Source organism: Pteropus medius, unplaced genomic scaffold (assembly GCF_902729225.1).
Source record: "Pteropus medius unplaced genomic scaffold, Ma_sr-lr_union100, whole genome shotgun sequence".
Taxonomy (NCBI): Eukaryota; Metazoa; Chordata; class Mammalia; order Chiroptera; family Pteropodidae; genus Pteropus; species Pteropus medius.
Genome location: NW_024347867.1, coordinates 1,280,624 through 1,299,326, shown reverse-complemented (window position 1 = coordinate 1,299,326; position 18,703 = coordinate 1,280,624). Strand labels below are relative to the sequence as shown.

The window sequence follows — 18,703 nt, the reverse complement described above, 5'->3', positions numbered from 1 at the left end:
AATAAATAAAATCATAAATGAAAGAGAAGTGACAGCTGATAGCACAGAAATACAAAGGACCATAAGAGAATATGATGAACGATTACATGCCAACAAAATTAGACAACCTAGAAGAAATGAATAAATTCCTAGAAACATACAACCTTCTAAGACTGAACCAGGAAGAAACAGAAAATATGAGCAGAGTGATTATAAGTAATAAAACTGAATCATTAATCAAAAAAACTCCCAACAAACAGCCAAGACCAGACATCTTCACAGGCTAATTCTACCAAACATTTAAATAAGAGTTAATATCCTTCTCAAACTCTCCCCAAAATTTAAAGAGACAGGAATTCTTTCAAACTTATGAGGCCAGTGTTACCCTGATATCACACCAGACAACGACACTACAAAAGAAAAATTAGAGGCCAATATTTCTGATGAACATAGATGCAAAAATTCACAACAAAGTACTAGCAAATTGAATTCAACAATACATTAAAAGGATCATCGACCATGATCAAGTGGATTTATTCCATGGAGGCAAGGATGGTTCAATATCCACAAATCAGTAATCATGATCCACCACATTAACAAAACAAAGAATAAAAATCATATGATCATCTCAATAGATGCAGAAAAAGCATTTGACATCATGTAACTTTCTTGTATGATAAAAATGCTCAACAAAGTGGGTATAGAGGAACATATTATAACATAACAAAGGCCATATATGACAAACCCACAGTTAATATTATACCCAATGATGAAAACATAAAAGCTTTTCCTCTATACACTCTAAAAATGAACTCCCAGAGAAATTAAGAAAACAATTTTATTTACAATTGAATCCAAAATAATAAAATACCTAGAATTAAATTTAACCAAGAAGGTGAAAGATCTGTACTCTGAAAACTATAATACATTGATGGAAAAAATTGAAAATGACACAAATAAATGGAAAGACTATGTTCATGGATTGGAAGAATTAATATTCTTAAAGTGTTGATGCTTCTCAAGGAAATCTACAGATTAAGTTCAATTGCTATCAAAGTACCAATGGCATTTTTCATAAAACTAAAACAAATAATCCTAAAATTTGTATGCACCATAGAAGACCTCAAATAGCTAAAGCAATCTTGAGAAAGAAAAACAAAGCCGGAGGCATTATGCTCCCTGATTGAAAACTATACTGCAATGTATAGTAATCAAAGCAGTATGCTACTGCCACTGAAACATATATACATCAATGGAACAGAATAAAGAACCCAGGAATAAATATGCTTAAATGGTCAATTAATTTATGATAAAGGAGATAAGAATGTGCAGCGGAGAAAAGCAGTCTGTTCTGTTTAGGTCCTGGGAAATGGTGCTGAGAAAACTGGATAGTTATATGCGAAAACAATTGAACTGGACTACTTTCTTACACCATGTGTAAAAATAAACTCAAAATGGATTAAAGACTTAAATGCAAGACCTCAAATCATAAAACTCCTAGAAGAAAACACAGGCATTAAACTCTTTGACATCAGCCTTAGAAATATTTTTTTGGATACGTTTCCTCAGGCAATAACAACAAAAGCAATAATTATCAAATGGGACTACATGAAACTAAAAAAAACTTTTGCAAAGCAAAGGAAAGCATCAACAAAACAAAAAGGCAACCTACTGAATAGAGAAAAAGATATTTGCAAATGATATACTAGATCAGGGATTAATATTCAAAATATATGAAGAATTCATAAAACTCAACATTAAAAAAAAAATCTGATTAAAAAATGGTCGGTGTACCTGAATAGACATTTTTCCATAGAAGACATACAAATGACCAACAAACACATGAAAAGATGCTTAACCTTACTAATCATCAGGAAAATGAAAATCACCATGACAATGAGATATCACCTCACAGCTGTCAGAATGGTTATTATCAAAAAGACAACAAATAACAAGTGTTGTTGAGGATGTGGAGAAAAGAGAACACTTTTGCATTGTTGATGGGATTTTAAATTGCTACAGCCGTTATTGATAACAGTATGGATGTCACTCAAAAAGTTAAAAATAAACAAAGTCCAATGTAAGTAGAAAGAAGGAAATTATAAACTCCGTGAAGTAAATTACCATACAACCTAGCCATTCCACTACTGGATATTTATCTAAAGAAAATAAAAACACTAATTTGAAAAGATATATGCACCTTTTTGTTCATAGTAGCATTATTAACGATAGTCAAGATATAGAAGCAACCTAAGTGTTCATTGATAAACGAATGGGTAAAGAAGATTTTTTATATATATATATAATATATATATATATATATAATATATATATATTATATATATATAAAATAAAATATATATAATGTATATATAAAACATACATTATATATACATTATATATTATATATATAAATGAATGGATTATATAGAATATATAATGTATAGATACACATATATACATTATATATACCTTATATATTATATATATTATGTATCTATACAGTATATATTATGTATATATTTTATACATTATATATGCAATGTGTTATATATATATTATATATATATACATGTATATATATGAAATAATGAAATCAGCCGTAAGAAAGAATGAAATCTTGCCATTTGCAACAACATGGATGGACTTAAGGGATATTATGTCAGTGAAATAAGTCAGACAGGTAAAGACTAATACCATGTGATTTCACTTATATGTAGAATTTAAAACAAAAAAACATAACAAAACAAACAAACAAACAAAACAAAACAGAAACCAATTCATAGATACAGAGAAAAAAACTAATGGTTGTCACTGTGGAGGGGGTTAGGGAGATGGGCAAAAAAAGTGAAGGGGATTAATAGGTACAAACTCCCAGTTATAAAAGAAATAAGTCACAAGGATGTAATGTATAGTATAAGGAATATAGTCAGTATTGTTATAACTTTATACCCTGACACATGGTGACTAGACTTATCACGATGATCACTTTGTGAGGGATATATTTCACTATGTCATACACCTGAAATTAATATGATGTTGTTTGTCAACAATACTGTAATAAAAAGGGGAAAAAGCAAAGCTACTCCATAAATGTGCTTGATTTTTTTAATGAAATATTTGGTATTTCTTTGAAATGTTCATAATTTAATATTCCTGTTCTCTATATATACCTCATATTTATTCTTTATATGATATTTTATGTTTCATGATGGGCTGTAGTTTTTTTACATTATTGAATTTTAATATTTTCACTTTGCCTTTAATTGCTTGACTAGGTAGCTAGCATTTGATGTTTATTACTATCCTGTGTTTCAGGGACTCCATGAAAAGACGGGTGCATTTACAGCTGTTAAAGTGATGAACGCACGTAAGGTAATATTAAATTCTCTCTGTATCCTGTTCCCTTAATGGACTATAGTCATGGGATAAACAGCTCAGAATATATTGTTTTGATTTTTAAATCATTAGTATACATGATTATAATTATGTTAATCTTGTTTTATTATTTAATATTATTTTTATCCATTTGTATATTTATTATTGATTTATTATATTTACATACAAAAATGCTTTACTCACAGTGAAAGTTTGACATATTTTGGTATTCTATAAGAATGAAGAAATTATCTCTTTCTATTTATAGTCTATTGTCTGTTTCAGGGATAGCAAAGAAGCAATTTCTTCTAATATTGTTAATCCTTCCGTGTTCCATCATACTCTTTTCTTTCTCCAACTATTCCTTTTGATAATTGAGGCTATTAGATTCTCAGTGACAGGTAGAAGGAAAGAACTTGTCAAAGATGCACTTTTCTTGTATTTTCTGACAGATGAGCAAGAAAGACAGTTTAATTGACACTGTTCCTACTAACATTCATAAAATTGTGTCATGGTTCAAAATATATTGTCATAGAATTTGCTAAGCACTGACTTTGGTCCTCTTTCTCTTAGCATGAGTGCATCACTTTTTGAAGATAATATTAACATGAGCATAGCAAAGGTCAAAATTTTTTCATTTTACTATACCCTAAAGGAATATTCTCAAATATTATATTTAAAAAGCTATACATATTCACTGAACTGTTGTCAATGTCATAAACTGTTCTTTTACAATTTATGAAGGGAGTGAATTACTGAAACTGTTTAAAGAATTGCATGGTTTTTGTTTTGCCAATACATGCCAAATATTGCAAACTAATGTGAGTTTCAAGAGATTTTGAGGTTTTGAGGATTTACTTTGTCCTATAAACCATGACTTTCAAATAATCAGCCTGGTATTATTTGAGAGGGACTCCCTAAAATACTTATTTCCTTGTTTTCACTTGAGAGACTTTGACTCATGTTTAATTTACTTTTTAGAAACTCTAAATTTTGAAATATTTAAAAATCATATTCAGCCCATTGATAGTGTTAATTACCTTGTTTTGTAAGGGGAAATAGCACTTTATTAACATCAAATTGTAATTTGCCTATTAATATGGCAGTTAAATCTGTTACTATGAATTTTGTGCCAAGTTTCTGTATATATAAGAATATGATTTTTAAATTAAAATTATTAGTGAAAATTGAGAGAAGAATAATATTATGTTACTCTTCTATTTAGTGCTAAAAGAGCATGAAGTACTGAAGAATAAATCATTTTATGAGTGTACCAATGGGTCTAATAACATTTTGTTCTTGGTTTTGCAGACTCCTTTACCTGAAATAGGAAGACGAGTGAGAGTGAATAAATATCAAAAGTCTGTCGGTTGGAGATACAGCGTGAGTAATGAAAATTCCCATTAGACCCCAAGTAGTCTTCCCTTTAGTTTTCAACTTTAAATTAATCTTGTCTGTTACATCATTATCTTTAGAAGGACAATACTAAAATGTTTTTTCTGGAAGTGATAACATGTTTATATTTTTAACATATTCACATATATTCAATTTATCATATTTGAGCACAAGTATCTCTCAGAAAGCAGGACCAAGAAGAAGTCGTTCCCTGAATAACGAAGTGTTGACTGCAAGTGAAAGACTGAGTAAATCCACAGAACATAGATGATTGGACAAAGAGCAAGTTATGCCTAAAATTGTCCTAAGCAAAGCCCATTTTCACACCTTCTATGTGGTATTTTGGATTGACTTTTCCCCCATTATGTTTCTAAGAAACATTGCCATCGCATATGAGCCAAATGAGGACTACCCTTTTTTATTGTGAGAACAATAGTGGAGAGGAGAAACCTAACAGGCTACCCAGATTAAAAGTCCAGATATCTGGCATAGTACTTAAATACATGAAGAACTGTGCAAATGCTTTCTACTTGAAGCTTTTTAACTGCCTTACAAAAGAGTCTCTATGTCTCAAATAATTTTCTGGCTCTAGAATAAGATTGGGCAAAGAAAATTATTTTTCAGTAGATGATAATCTAGATGTTGGTGATCTATCAAAGTATTCTGTGGGCCAAAAGCATAATCCTCACTCTTATCAATAAAATTCATTGATTTTTAAATTTTTAAAAAATTTAAAAATTTTTTTCAGCTTTATTGAAATATAATAGACAATTAGTTGCACGTAGTTATATTGTACACTTCAATTGGATTTTTTTTCAATTATAGTTGGCATACAATAGCAGTTTCAGTTGTACAGCATAGTGATTAGAGATCTATATAACTCACAAAGTGATCACTCCACTAAATCTAGTAATCCTCTTCCCCCTTACATATTTATTACAACATTGTTAACTGTTTTTCTTATGCTACACATTATATCTCAATGTCTATTATGTAACTATCCATTTGTACTTCTTAATCTCTTTGCCCCTTTTCACCGTCCTCCCAACCCCATTCCCATCTAGTAGCCCTCAAAATATTCTCTGTTTTCCATAGTGGCAGTACGAATATCTATGAGTTTGTTTCCGTTGTTGTTGTTGTTTATTTTGTTCTTTAAACTGTACATGTACATGAAATCATGTGATATTTGACTTTTTCTATCCGACCTATTTTATTCAGTGCAATACTCTCTAGGTACATCAAGGCAATATCTTTTTCCATCCCCTTCCTTTTAGTCTCTGTGTGTCTTTTAATCGGAAGTGAGTGAATCTCTTGTAGGCAGCATATGTAAGGTTTTGTTTTCTTATCCATTCAGCCACTCCAACTTTGGGTTGGAGAACTTAATTCTTTTCCGTTTCAGGTACTTGTTGATAGGAACGTAATTATTACCATTCTTTATTCCTGTTTTTGATACGTGTTTTTTTCTCCTTAAAAAAAGCCTTTCCAACATTTCCTGTAATACTGGTTTGGTATTGATGAATTCCTTTAGCTTATTTTTGTCTGGGAAGCGACCGCTGTTATTCAATTCCATGGTGTCTCACCAATGGCAGCTCTGAGTCTACACACTAGGAAAGGGGGAGGGCTCAACAGAGAAGTAATGAGAGAGAGCCTCACCTCTGGCTCTTGCACTCAACCAGTGCCCCCCCCAGGTGCCCCTCTGGTCCCCACCCTGCTGATAGCTGGCTTAGGGACCGATGTTGAAGTCAGGAACAAGCTGGTCCATCACTGGGAAAGTCCACTCATGGACAGGTCCCCTTTAAGGGGAACATCCGTAGCTGCCACAGCCTCTATCCCACTCAGCCACTAGGGACCTGGCAGTCTCACGTCTTCACCCTCTCCTACCTTCTACTGATACAGGGTGACTTCTTATTTCTCTCCTTAGTTGTACTATTTCTGTTCATTTAGATTCCAGGCGACTTTGCTTGCTGTTTGCTCCATGTTTCTGTCACAACTTTGATTTGGTCGCAAGAGGGATGAACAAAGCTTCTATCATTTACACCATTTTTTTTTTCAGTCTCACTGATTTTTTTCCTTAATTTTTCTCCCCTGCAGTCAATTTTCTGGTATTCAAATATTTTTCAACATTTTGTGTCTTCATTCTCTTAGGCACATTAAAAATAACTCTCCATTAACGCAGTCACTTTCATAAAAGCTTTCTAGTTATATTAGAAAGGTATTGGTAAACAGCTTCATGATTCATCTAGTAAGTACAATGGCCCTGTTTGTTTACAATGTATCTTGAGAGACAAAGCAAATTCAAATTAATCAGGTTGTACTGATTAATAACATGGTCTTGGAAATCAAGAAGCTATGAAAAGTAAGGTATGAAAAATTTAATTGTTTGACTAATTTTGATTTTATCAAGGATTTGTGTTGATAAATCCCTTTAAAGATCTTCCCCAAACCCTCTTTGATATTTTTCTCATAGAGAAAAAAATTTTGATTCTCAAATCAGGTGAATTTACAAAGGAAGTTTTGGCATTCTTGAGCTGCCTTTTCTTGACAAAAAGCAGGATATTCAGGCCACTGTGGAATCAACTGGCCCTGAGCCAGGAAATGCTATAGCATCCTATTATTTGGATACATTTGAGAGTTTTAAATTACTCACTTGGCCCGATGGATATAAATGTACTTATGTATTTCTCACAAGCTCAACTTCCTGTTAATTGAGAATAGCAAACACACTAATGCTTTCCAAACATATTTGATCTTGATTTATTGGTTTTGGGGGAATTTACATGTATGTGGGAAACCCATTCTTAAAAGTTTTTACAGTTAGGGTCTTTGAATTCTCTGATTATATATTTTAGTAGGAAAAATAACTACTAGCTGATCAGCCAGTTTTCATCTCTAAATCATCTTGAATCCTTTGGATAAGAAGTTTGTAACTTGCATACATTTCTCTTTCTGTCAGAAGTTTATGGAAATAGCAATAATGTGTAAGTCCAGAAACATAAATTTAAATCTGAAATCTACCACTAAGTAGCCAAGAACTTAGGAAAGTGGTCTTACCTGTCTAGACCTCAGGTTCCTCATAGATAAAATGGCACCAGAATATTTGGCCTACGTATAAATAAGGTTAAAAAGTATGGTCAAATGTAACTACGTAGCTACCTAGAAACCAGCCACTATCCTTGCTTGAGAACATAAGCTTTCTAATCTAGATAGAAAAGGAAGCTCAGTAATATCAAACTACCAAACAAGTCAAAGGACTCAGTCTGTTCTCTGCTTCTCTTTAAGCTGTTCGTATTCTTATCCTTGCACCATCATCTCATTTCTGTTTATTGCACACTTTATGAATGTATTTTCTTCTCAGCAGAACCCAGCTGCCTTACTAGGAACTGAGAATGCCCATGTACATATAGAATTGCTACTTCCTAAAGTTTATTTCTACGTGTTGGCAGATAGTATAACCATTTCAAAGGAGAGCCACACCACAGTAGAAGCAGAATATTTAAGGGTCCTATATAGCAAGAATGAAAGCCACAAGGATCAACTTTTAGCTTTGTAGAAAACAGGCAAAGGGAATTAGAAAATAACTTATTAAAGGTTGGTATGAAACTGAAACTTGAACTTCCATGTAATTCTACTCTTCCAGTTTGATTGTTTTATTCATTCATGCCTTTATTACACAATAAATACAAAGAGAGAAGCTGCCATCAGGGTTTCCAACTGGAGAAATCAGACATCATTACCTTCCCTAAAGACAAATAGGTGTTTAGATTTGTTTTCTAGTAGTCGAATATTTATGGATAAATCCACGGAAAAATCCAGGGAAATGCTAAAGAATGCTTGCAGATGCTGGCTATTTCTTTCTTTTCTTTCTTTCTTTCTTTCTTTCTTTCTTTCTTTCTTTCTTTCTTTCTTTCTTTCTTTTTCTTTTTCTTTTTCTTTTTCTTTTTCTTTCTCTCTCTCTCTCTCTTTCTTCTTCTTCTTCTTCTTCTTCTTCTTCTTCTTCTTCTTCTTCTTCTTCTTCTTTCTTTCTTTCTTTCTTTCTTTCTTTCTTTCTTTCTTTCTTTCTTTCTTTCTTTCTTTCTTTCTTTTTTTTGCAAGATATATTATGAATACTTGGGGACACTACAAAACCTAGTAGTTATATTTATTTAAGAACTATTTTTAAACCCCAGCCACAATATAGGTAAATATAAAAAGGAATTGCTCATCTTTTCTACTCAATCTTAGAAAATAAGTAAACAGGGAAGGAAAATGATAACTGACTAGATTAGATATATTCAGTTACTTATTCACTTCAGCTAAAAGATATATATTTCCCCTAAACCTAGGTCATCAAGTCAAGGTAATTGAAGGAAATTCTTGGGAGACCTAAAGATAGAGGTTAAGCCCTTTATTGCTTTTCATGCCAATTGGCCCTTTTCTACTTCATTGCCCAAAAGAAGTGAATGTTATATCTTGTTATCTTTTTCACTGGATTCCAGAACAGGATGTAACTGTTTTTAATTTATAGTCTTTTTTACTTTACATACTATAAATATATTTCAGTTTGTACAATGAATATTCCTGAAAAGGTTATACAAATGAACTTTAATGGATATAATAGGAGAGCTTTTTTAAAAAAATTACAATCAAATGAAATTTAGAGCTAATAGGAATACAAAAGACCTTGGTAGTGATTCTTTTGTTAAGTATAGGTTACTTCCCAAGTATTTCACATCACCCTCAACTTCATTATTCACTATCTTGTATTAATCAACAGTTACGTTATTCAGGTATGTAAATCTTACTTCCTTTTATGTAAGTTCCTATAAGTTAGGACTATGACACCTAAATGTATAAACCAATGATATGTTCATTGGAAATTCCTATTTGTTACCTTTTCAAGTTAATATTTTAAGATATTTTTTCTAGTGTATTATACCTGTATATACAAAAAAAATGATGATTTTCAAATTATTAAGAAGTGAAGAGCTTTTTTTATATTAGCTAAGGAGAGTTACAGAATGATTATGAAAACTACTTGGTTATCATGGTACAAGCAGACAACATTTGAATTGCTTCCCATTCCCCACTATAACAAATGTGCTAGAAATGAAATTTGCTATTCATAGATTAAGGTAGGAAGTGGAGAGAGGTATATAGGTCTGATAACGCTCTGACTAATTCAAATGAGATCAAGTAGTGATGATATTATATAATAATACCTTGCATTTATAACATTCTTCCAAAGATTTCAAAGAATTTTAAGCATATTATCCCATTTGATTCCACTAACATTCCATGAAGATATGTAATGGCTTCCATCTTCCATCAGATTTCTAAGGATAAATTGAAACTAAATTTCCAACTCTTGGCTATGAGTGCTGAAGCCCAGGTGCCCTAATTCCCAGTGAAGATGATCTTTTCTGATGACATCATACTGTCTTCTGCTAGAAATATCTCTTGAAATATTTGAAATATTTGAAATATCTTGAAATACTCTACCTTGATGGTCTCATTCAAAAAGATGCTTCAATTATCATTATGTAGATAATCCTTAAAAACAACACCTCTAGCCCTGACCCATATCTCCATTCAATGCAATGCTATGCATCCATAAAAAGGAAGTGCATTTATTTTTATATGGTGTAGAAAAATGTTCTTTAGCTATTAAATAAAACATGAAAGTTATAGAATGAGACCAATAAGCTTGTTTAGATTTAAAATATAAACCTATATATATATATATATATATATATATATATATATATATATATATACAGTTGAATATATCTCTACACATTTATCATTGTCATCTTTAGCTAGTTCCTTAACATATAAATATGTCTGCAGAAATATACACTCAAATGTTACCATTGGTGGGCGGAAATGTTCAGTGAGAACAGACCACTTACATATTTTACTTCATATGAATATGAAGTAAATTATACATATATACACATATACAAATATACATATACATATATATATACATATATATGTATATATACATATGTGTGTGTATATGTGTGTGTGTGTATGTGTGTGTATTAAAACAGATCAGCACAGATCAAAGCCATACCATTAAAGTGCACTGAATCACAAACTAATCAAGGCTGTGTGGTACAAGCATGAGGATAGGTGTATATATAGATCAATGAAATGGAACTATTTCTATATATATGCATGGTAAACTGATTTTTGACAAGGGTGCAAAGACAATTCATCAGTACAGAATAGTCTTTTTAGCAAGCAGTGCTGAGACAACAGCATATCCACATGTAAAAAAATAAAATTGAACTCCTACTTTATATGAAAATTTATTCAAAATAGATCAAAGATCTAAATGAAAGAGCTCAAACTATAAAATTTTCTTACAAAAAAACATTGAGGTAAATCTTCATGATCTTATATTTGGCAATGGATCTTTAGATATGACATCAAACGTGCAAACAACAAAACATGAAATTGATAAATTGAATTTCATCAAAATTAAAAATTTTGCACCTCAAAGGACACTCTCAAAAAAGTGAAAAGAGAGCTCACAGAATGAGAGAAAATATTTGGAAATTGTATAGCTTATAAAGTCCTTGCATCTAAAACATTTAAATAAATCTTATGATTCAATAATAAAAAGACAAATAACCCAATTAAAAAACAGGGGCAAAGATTTTCAATTAGACATTCCTCTGAAGATCATATACAAATGGTCAGGAAACACATGAAAAGAGCTTTGGCATCATTAGTCATCAGAGATTTGCAAATCAGAACCACAATGAGATACTACCACTTTATACCCACTATGATGGTTATAATAATAAAAAGAAAATAATAAATATTTGTGAGGATATAGAGAAATTGGAATCATCTTTGCTATAGGGAATGTAAAATGGTGCAGCCACTGTAGAAAATAATTTGGCATTTCATCAAAATGTTAAACAAAGAATTAGCATTTGACTTAACATTTTTATTCCTAGGCATATACCAAAGAAAAATGAAAACATATATCGACATGAAAACTTGATAAGAATGTTCATAGTCGCATTATTCATAATAGCCAAAGAATGAAAATAACCCAAAAGTCCATCACTTAATGAATAATAAATGGAAAGGAATGAAATACTGATATGTGCTATAAAACAGATGAATCTTGGAAAGAAAGCTAGCCACAAAAGTCCATTGAATTAAAAGATTTCAATTAACCTTTAATTTCTCTAAAATTCCCAGTTACCCACAGTTCTGTTCTCTGGTAATTCTAGTTGAGATTTTATTGTAAATTGTTGTGGAATATAATGGATTACCATAGGATTCTCCTTCTTTAATCTATATTTAGAGTTCCACAGTCATTGAATAGCATAGCTTTACTCTCTGTTCTTATTCTGCAGGATGAAGAAGAGGATCTCAGGACTGAACTTAACCTTTTGAAGAAATACTCTTTCCACAAAAACATTGTGTCCTTCTATGGTGCATTTTTCAAGCTAAGCCCCCCTGGACAGAGACACCAACTTTGGGTGTGTATTTAATTACCTTGATCTTATTCCATCTAACTAGGCCTCACTTGAAGACATGCACTTTCAATAAGCTGAATGTCATTTTTGTGCACCAACAAGGATACTTAGGTACTCAACTGCTCTGAATAATATGACAAAATATGCTCTGATTTTTGGAGATGGGAGTTCAGAAATACAGGAAAAGAATAAGTGCCTGGCAAGGGGCTTGGGGGTAAGATGGAGGATGACTCAAATGAACAATGGAAATATCTAACATATTTTTTCTAATATAGTTTTTTTGCTTTTAACTTTATGTAATTACTACATTTGCTGATAAAATAGAGGTACAGCTAAAGAGACTACCTGACAGACTTGCACATAATAACTGAATAAGTATCAGTTCTAATTAGCATTTGATATGAGCATATAGGTGCATTTGAAGTATTTGCTAAGTATATACACTTATGTTTAAACATGACTCCTAGAAACTGTTTTCAAATTTTTTGGTTGACTTATTCTTTTCTTAGTCTTCATGCCTAGAGTATCGCAAATTACAGATCAATGAGATATAAATTTTAAAGTCTAATTGAAATGCACACTAGTTACCAAAATTTGTGCTGCCTCCCACTATATGATAAATAGTCAAATCACGGGAAAATGAGCTTTGGTCAAGAATTTTTTTTTTTTTTTATTATGATGACTGATTAACAAAATCCAGTAAGTTTCAAGCATACAATTCAACAGTAAGGCAGATATATACATTTCATTGTGTATTCACCACCCATAGTTAGATTTATTTCTGTCACCACATATTTGATCACTTTTACCCCATCTACCTCCCCCTCTCCTCCCCCTGCTAACCATATGGTAACCACTAGTCTATTGTCCATGTCCATGAGTCTCTGCTTGTTTGTACTGTTTGTTTGTTGCTTTTAGGTTTACATCGCACATATAAATGATAGCATGTGGTTTTCAAGTTTTTCTATCTGACATATTTTGCTTAGCATGATTACTTCAAGGTCCATCCACATTATTGGAAATGGTAGTATTTCATCTCTTCTTATGGCTGAGTAATATTCCATTACATATATGTACCACAGCATCATTATTCAGTCATCTATTATAGGATACTTCAGTTGCTTCCATGTACTGGCTGCTGTGAGTAATGCTGCTATGAACATTGGTGTGCAAATGTCTTTTCAGATATGGATTTTCCAGATTTTGGAGTAAATACACAGTAGAGAGATTTCTGGATCTTAAGGTAGATTAATATTTAGCTTTTTTGAAGAACCTCCATACTGATTTCCATAGTGGCTGTACCAATTTTCAGTCCCACCAGCAGTGTATGAGGGTACCTTTTTTTCCACATCCTCTCAAATACTTGTTATTACTTGTCCTTTTGATTACAGATATTCTAACAGGTATGAGATGGTATCTCATTGTGGTTTTGATTTGCATTTCCCTAATAGCTAGCAATGTTGAGCATCTTTTCATGTGCTTGTTGGCCATCTGTATGTCTTCTTGGGAGAAATGTCTGTTCAGGTTCTCTGCCCATTTTTTGATCATTTGTATTTTTGTTGTTATTGATTGTATGAGTTCTTTGTATATTTTGAATATTAGACCCTTTATGGAGGCGTTTCTTGCAAATATGTTTTCGCATTTGGATGGTTGTCTCTTTACCTTGTTGATAGTTTATTTTGCTATGCAAAAGCTTTTTAGTTTGATGTAGTCCAATTCATTTATTTTTACTTTTATTTCCTTTGCCTTTGAGGTCAAATTCATAAAATCTTCTTTAAGTCCAAGGTCCATGAGTTTAGTTCCTATGTTTTCTTCTATGCATTTTTATTGTTTCAGGACTTATATTCAGGTCCTTAATCCATTTTAAGTTAATTTTCATGTGTGGTGATAGACAACAGTCTAGTTTCATTCTTTTGCATGTGGCTTTCCAGTTTTCCCAGCACCATTTATTGAAGAGGCTTTCCTTTTCCACTGTATGTTTTTGGATCTTTTGTCAAAAATGATTTGTCTATATAAACATGGGTTTACTTCTGGAATCTCAATTTCTATTCCACTGGTTTGTTTGTCGCTTTTTTAGTATAATTTGAAGTTAGACAGAGTGATGCCTCCAGCCTCATTCTTTTTCTCAGGATGGCTTTGGCAATTTGGGGTCTTTTGTGCTTCCATACAAATCTGATGATTTTTTGTTCTATATCTTTAAAAAGTGCCGATGGGATTTTGATGGGTATTGCATTAAATCTATATAATGCATTAGGTAATAAGTTCATTTTAACTATGTTGGTTCTTCCAATCCAAGAACACAGAATATCTTTCCATTTCATTGTATCTTCTTCAATTTCTTTTAATAGGGCCTTATAGTTTTCATCAAATAGATCCTTTACATGTTTCATTAGTATTATTCTTAGGTATTTTATTCTCTTTTTGCAATTGCAAAAGGAATTATTTTTTCCACTTCCTTTTCTGACACTTCATTATTAGAGGATAGGAACGCTATGGATTTTTTAACATTGATTTTCTATCAAGAAACTTTACTGTATTTGCTTATTGTTTCTTGTAGTATTTTTGTGGACTCTTTAGGGTTTTCTAGATAGAGAATCATGTTATCTGCAAATAATGACAATTTGACTTCTTCATTTCCTATTTGGATGACTTTTACATCTTTCTCTTGCCTGACTGCACTTGCTAGGACCTCCAATGTTATACTGAATAATACTGGTGATAGCGGACAGTCTTGTCTTGATCCTGATCTTAGAGAAAAAGTATTTAGTTTTTCACTATTAAATATAATGTCGGCTGAAAGTTTATTGTATATGACCTTTATTATGTTAAGGTACTTTCCTTCTATACCGACTTTGTTAAGTGTTTTGATAAGTGAATGCTGTATCTTCTCAAAGATTTTTTTCTGAATGTATTGATATGCTCATATGATTCTTATTTTTTAATTTGTTAATGTGGTGTATCATGTTAATTGATTTGCATATGTTGAACCATCCTGGTGCCCCCAGGAAAAAGCCCACCTGATTGTGGTGTGTAATCTTTTTAACATGTAGCTGTTTTCGTTTTGCTAGTATCTTATTTAGGATTTTTTGCATTTATGTTCATGAAAGATATTGGTCTGTAGTTTTCTTTTCTTGTGTTATCTTTACCAGGTTTTGGTATCGGGGTGATATTGGCCTCATAAAATGAGTTAGGAAGTATTACCTTCTCTTCTACATTTTGGAAGAGTTTGAGGAGAATAGGTATTAAATCTTCTTTGAAGGTTTGGTAGAATTAACTTTTGAAGCCATCTGGTCCTGGACTTGTACTTTTGGGTAAGTTTTTGATGATCGTTTCGATTTCCATGCTGCTGATCCGTCTATTTAGATTTTGCAGTTCTTCTTGATGCAGCCTAGGGAGGCTGTGTCTTTCTAAGTACAGATCTGTTTCTTCTAGGTTGTTAAATTTGGTGTTATATACTTTTTCATAGTATTTTATTGCAGGATCTTTTGTATTTTTGCGGTGTCTGTCATAATTCCTCTTCTTTCATCCCTGACTTTGTTTATTTGTGTCCTTTCTCTTTTTTCTTTAATGAATCTAGCCAGGGGTTTGTTAATTTTATTAACTTTCTCAAAGAACCAGCTCTTTGTTACATTTGTTTGTTTGTTTGTTTTCAATTTCATTTAATTCTCTAATTTTGATTATTTCTTTCCTTCTGCTGAGTTTAGGCTTCACTTGTTCTTCCTTTTCTATTGTTTTAAGATGAAACATTAGGTTGTTTATTTGGGCTTGGTTCTTGTTTTTTGAGATAGGCCTATAATAATATGAACTTTCCTTTTTTTACTACTTTTGCCTTGTCCCAAAAGTTTTGATATGTTGTACTATCATTATCATTCATTTCTATGTATCTCTTGATCTCTTTTGATTTCTTCTTTGACCCAGTTATACTTCAGTAGCATGTTGTTTAATCTCCATATATTTGTGGTTCTTCCTGCTTTCTTCTTGCAGTTGATCTCTAGTTTCAAAGCATTATGATCAGAGAAAATGATTGGTAATATTTCAACTCTCTGATATTTGTTGAGGCTATCTCTGTGTCCCAGTAGGTGGTCATTCCTTGAGAATGTTCCATGTGCACTAGAGAAGACTGTATAAGCAGCTGTTTTGGGATGAGAGGCTCTATAAATGTCAATTGTGTCTAGTTGGTCTAATTGTTCATTTCAGGAAGTTATTTCCTTATTGATTTATGTTAAGATGATCTGTCCATATCCAACAGTGGCGTATTTAGGTTCCCTACTACAATAGTATTTTAGTCTGTTGCTTTAGTTCTTTTAGTAATTGCTTTATATATTTTGGAGCTCCCTGATTGGGAACATAGATATTAATAAGTGTTAAGTCTTCTTCGTGTATGATTCCCTTTATCATTATGATGTGTCCATCAGTATCTTTCTTTACCTTTTTTTATTTTGAAGTCTATTTTATTCGATATTAGTATCACTATTTCCGCTTTTCTCTGAATGCCATTTCCTTGAAATATCATTTTCCACCTTTTCATTTTGAGTCTATATTGAACTATATGATTATCTTATAGCCATTTTATATTTTGCTTTCTGGTAGCTTGGTGTTTCTATTTCTTCCATGTCCTTGTGTCTCTGGGTTTTTTTGTTGTTTTTTTTTTTGTTTTTTTGTTTAAATTTTGGTTTGATTTTGTGGGTTTTCCTTTTGGTCCTTTATGCTTTATGTTATATACTTCATATCTGAATATTTTTCTGTTGTTACGTTTATGAATATGCAGAGGATAGATTTGATATAGATGATATAGATAGATATAAATATAAATATAGATATAGATATAGATGTATAGATATAGATATATAGATAGAGAAGATATAGATATAGATATAGATAGATATTGATATAGATATAGATATATAGATAGAGAAGATATAGATATAGATATTGATATAGATAGATATAGATATATAGATATAGATGACATAAATAGATTATATAGATATAGTAGGCCATTTTTTTCTGCATGTGCCTTATCTCCTTTCCCCTTTGTGAATGTGGATCTTTGAATCCTTCCCTTTTCAGTCATTGTTGTCTTAATTTGTCTCTATGTATGCTCAATGTTCATTACTAACTTGCTATAGCAAATCTCTTCTTATTTCAAGCTTATTATGTCCTGTTCTTAGTAAGGGTTGCACTCCGCTGCTTCTATTTGCCTAATAGTCATCTTAGTCCTAATTATGTATTTTTTTTGTCATTTTGTTTCAGGTGAGCTGACACCTTTCAGTATTTCCTGTAATGTAGGCAATGTATTGGAGAATTCCCTCCATTTTTGTATGTCTGGAAAGGTCTTTATTTCTCCTTCATATCTAAAGGAGAGCTTTGCTGGGTATATTATTCTTGGCTGGTAGTTCCTTTCATTTAATAGTTTGAATACTTGATTCCATTTTTTTCTGGCTTGTAAGGTTTGTGCTGAGAAGTCTGATGATAATCTAATGAGTTTTCCTTTATAGGTTACCATCTTCTTTTCTCTGGGTGCCCTGAGATTTGTTTTTTGTCATTGATTTTTGATAATTTTAATACAAAGTGTCATAGAGAAGACCTTTTTAGGTTGAGATAATTGGGTATTCTATTGACTTTTTGAATTCCAAGTTCCAGCTCATTCCTTAGATTTGGGAAATCTTGTCAACTATTTGTCTGAATATGTTGTCTATCTCTACTCCTTTTCCTCCCCTTTGAGAATGCCCATTAGTCTTATGTATCCTTATAAGCTAGTTCTTATATTTCTCTTTCACTATTTTTCATTCTTCGATTACCTCTCTTCTTCCTTCTGGTTTATTTCTAGATTTCTGTTTTTGATATCACTGATGTTTCCTCCTTTTGGTCGACTCTATTTCCCAAGTTTGCTATTTCATTTTTCATCTCTTGCAGTGTGTTCTTCATCTCCAGAAGTTCTGTTTTTTTTTTTTTTTTTTGGTTTAATTTTTACAGTAAACTCATTCTGCTCATCCAGTTGTTGTTGTTTTTTTTCTTTTAATTCCTGAAATTGTTTATATGAATTATTTTGGATCTCATTGAGTTTTTTTCCAAAGTACCATCCTGAATTCTCTGTCATTTAAGTCGCATATTTTTATATCTTTAAGTTTATTTTCTGGAGAATTTTCTATTTCTTTCTGAGATGCCATGTCACCTTGGTTGTTCATGGTGTTAACAGAATATTTCTCCGCCTGGGCATTAATGGAAGTGTATTCTGATATTTATCCATAAAGATTTATTATATAAAGGTCTCTCCTTAGCCTGTTGCTAAACTGGCATTTTTCTTTTCGTTTCCAGTAGGTGGCGTGTAAGCCTTTTGAATCCTTGCTTATATAAAGTCTTAACAATGCCTCTTTTTTCTTATATTCGGTCACGCTTGCTACTCTCGGTCAATCCCTGTCAGTGTTAGTGACAGTGTTAGTAGCGTTTGCTCAGATTCCCCTGGGGAT

At 31.9% G+C, this 18,703-nt stretch overlaps 1 protein-coding gene across 1 annotated transcript in view; it reads left to right on the top strand.

Moving 5' to 3' along the window:
- The window catches only part of NRK (Nik related kinase), a 135,500-nt gene that overhangs the window by 51,043 nt on the left and 65,754 nt on the right, over window positions 1-18,703 (top strand). The window contains exons 3-5 of the mRNA XM_039879068.1: window positions 3,298-3,354; window positions 4,669-4,740; window positions 12,111-12,236. Coding sequence (XP_039735002.1) covers window positions 3,298-3,354; window positions 4,669-4,740; window positions 12,111-12,236 — 255 coding nt within the window. The remainder of the gene's footprint in view (window positions 1-3,297; window positions 3,355-4,668; window positions 4,741-12,110; window positions 12,237-18,703) is intronic.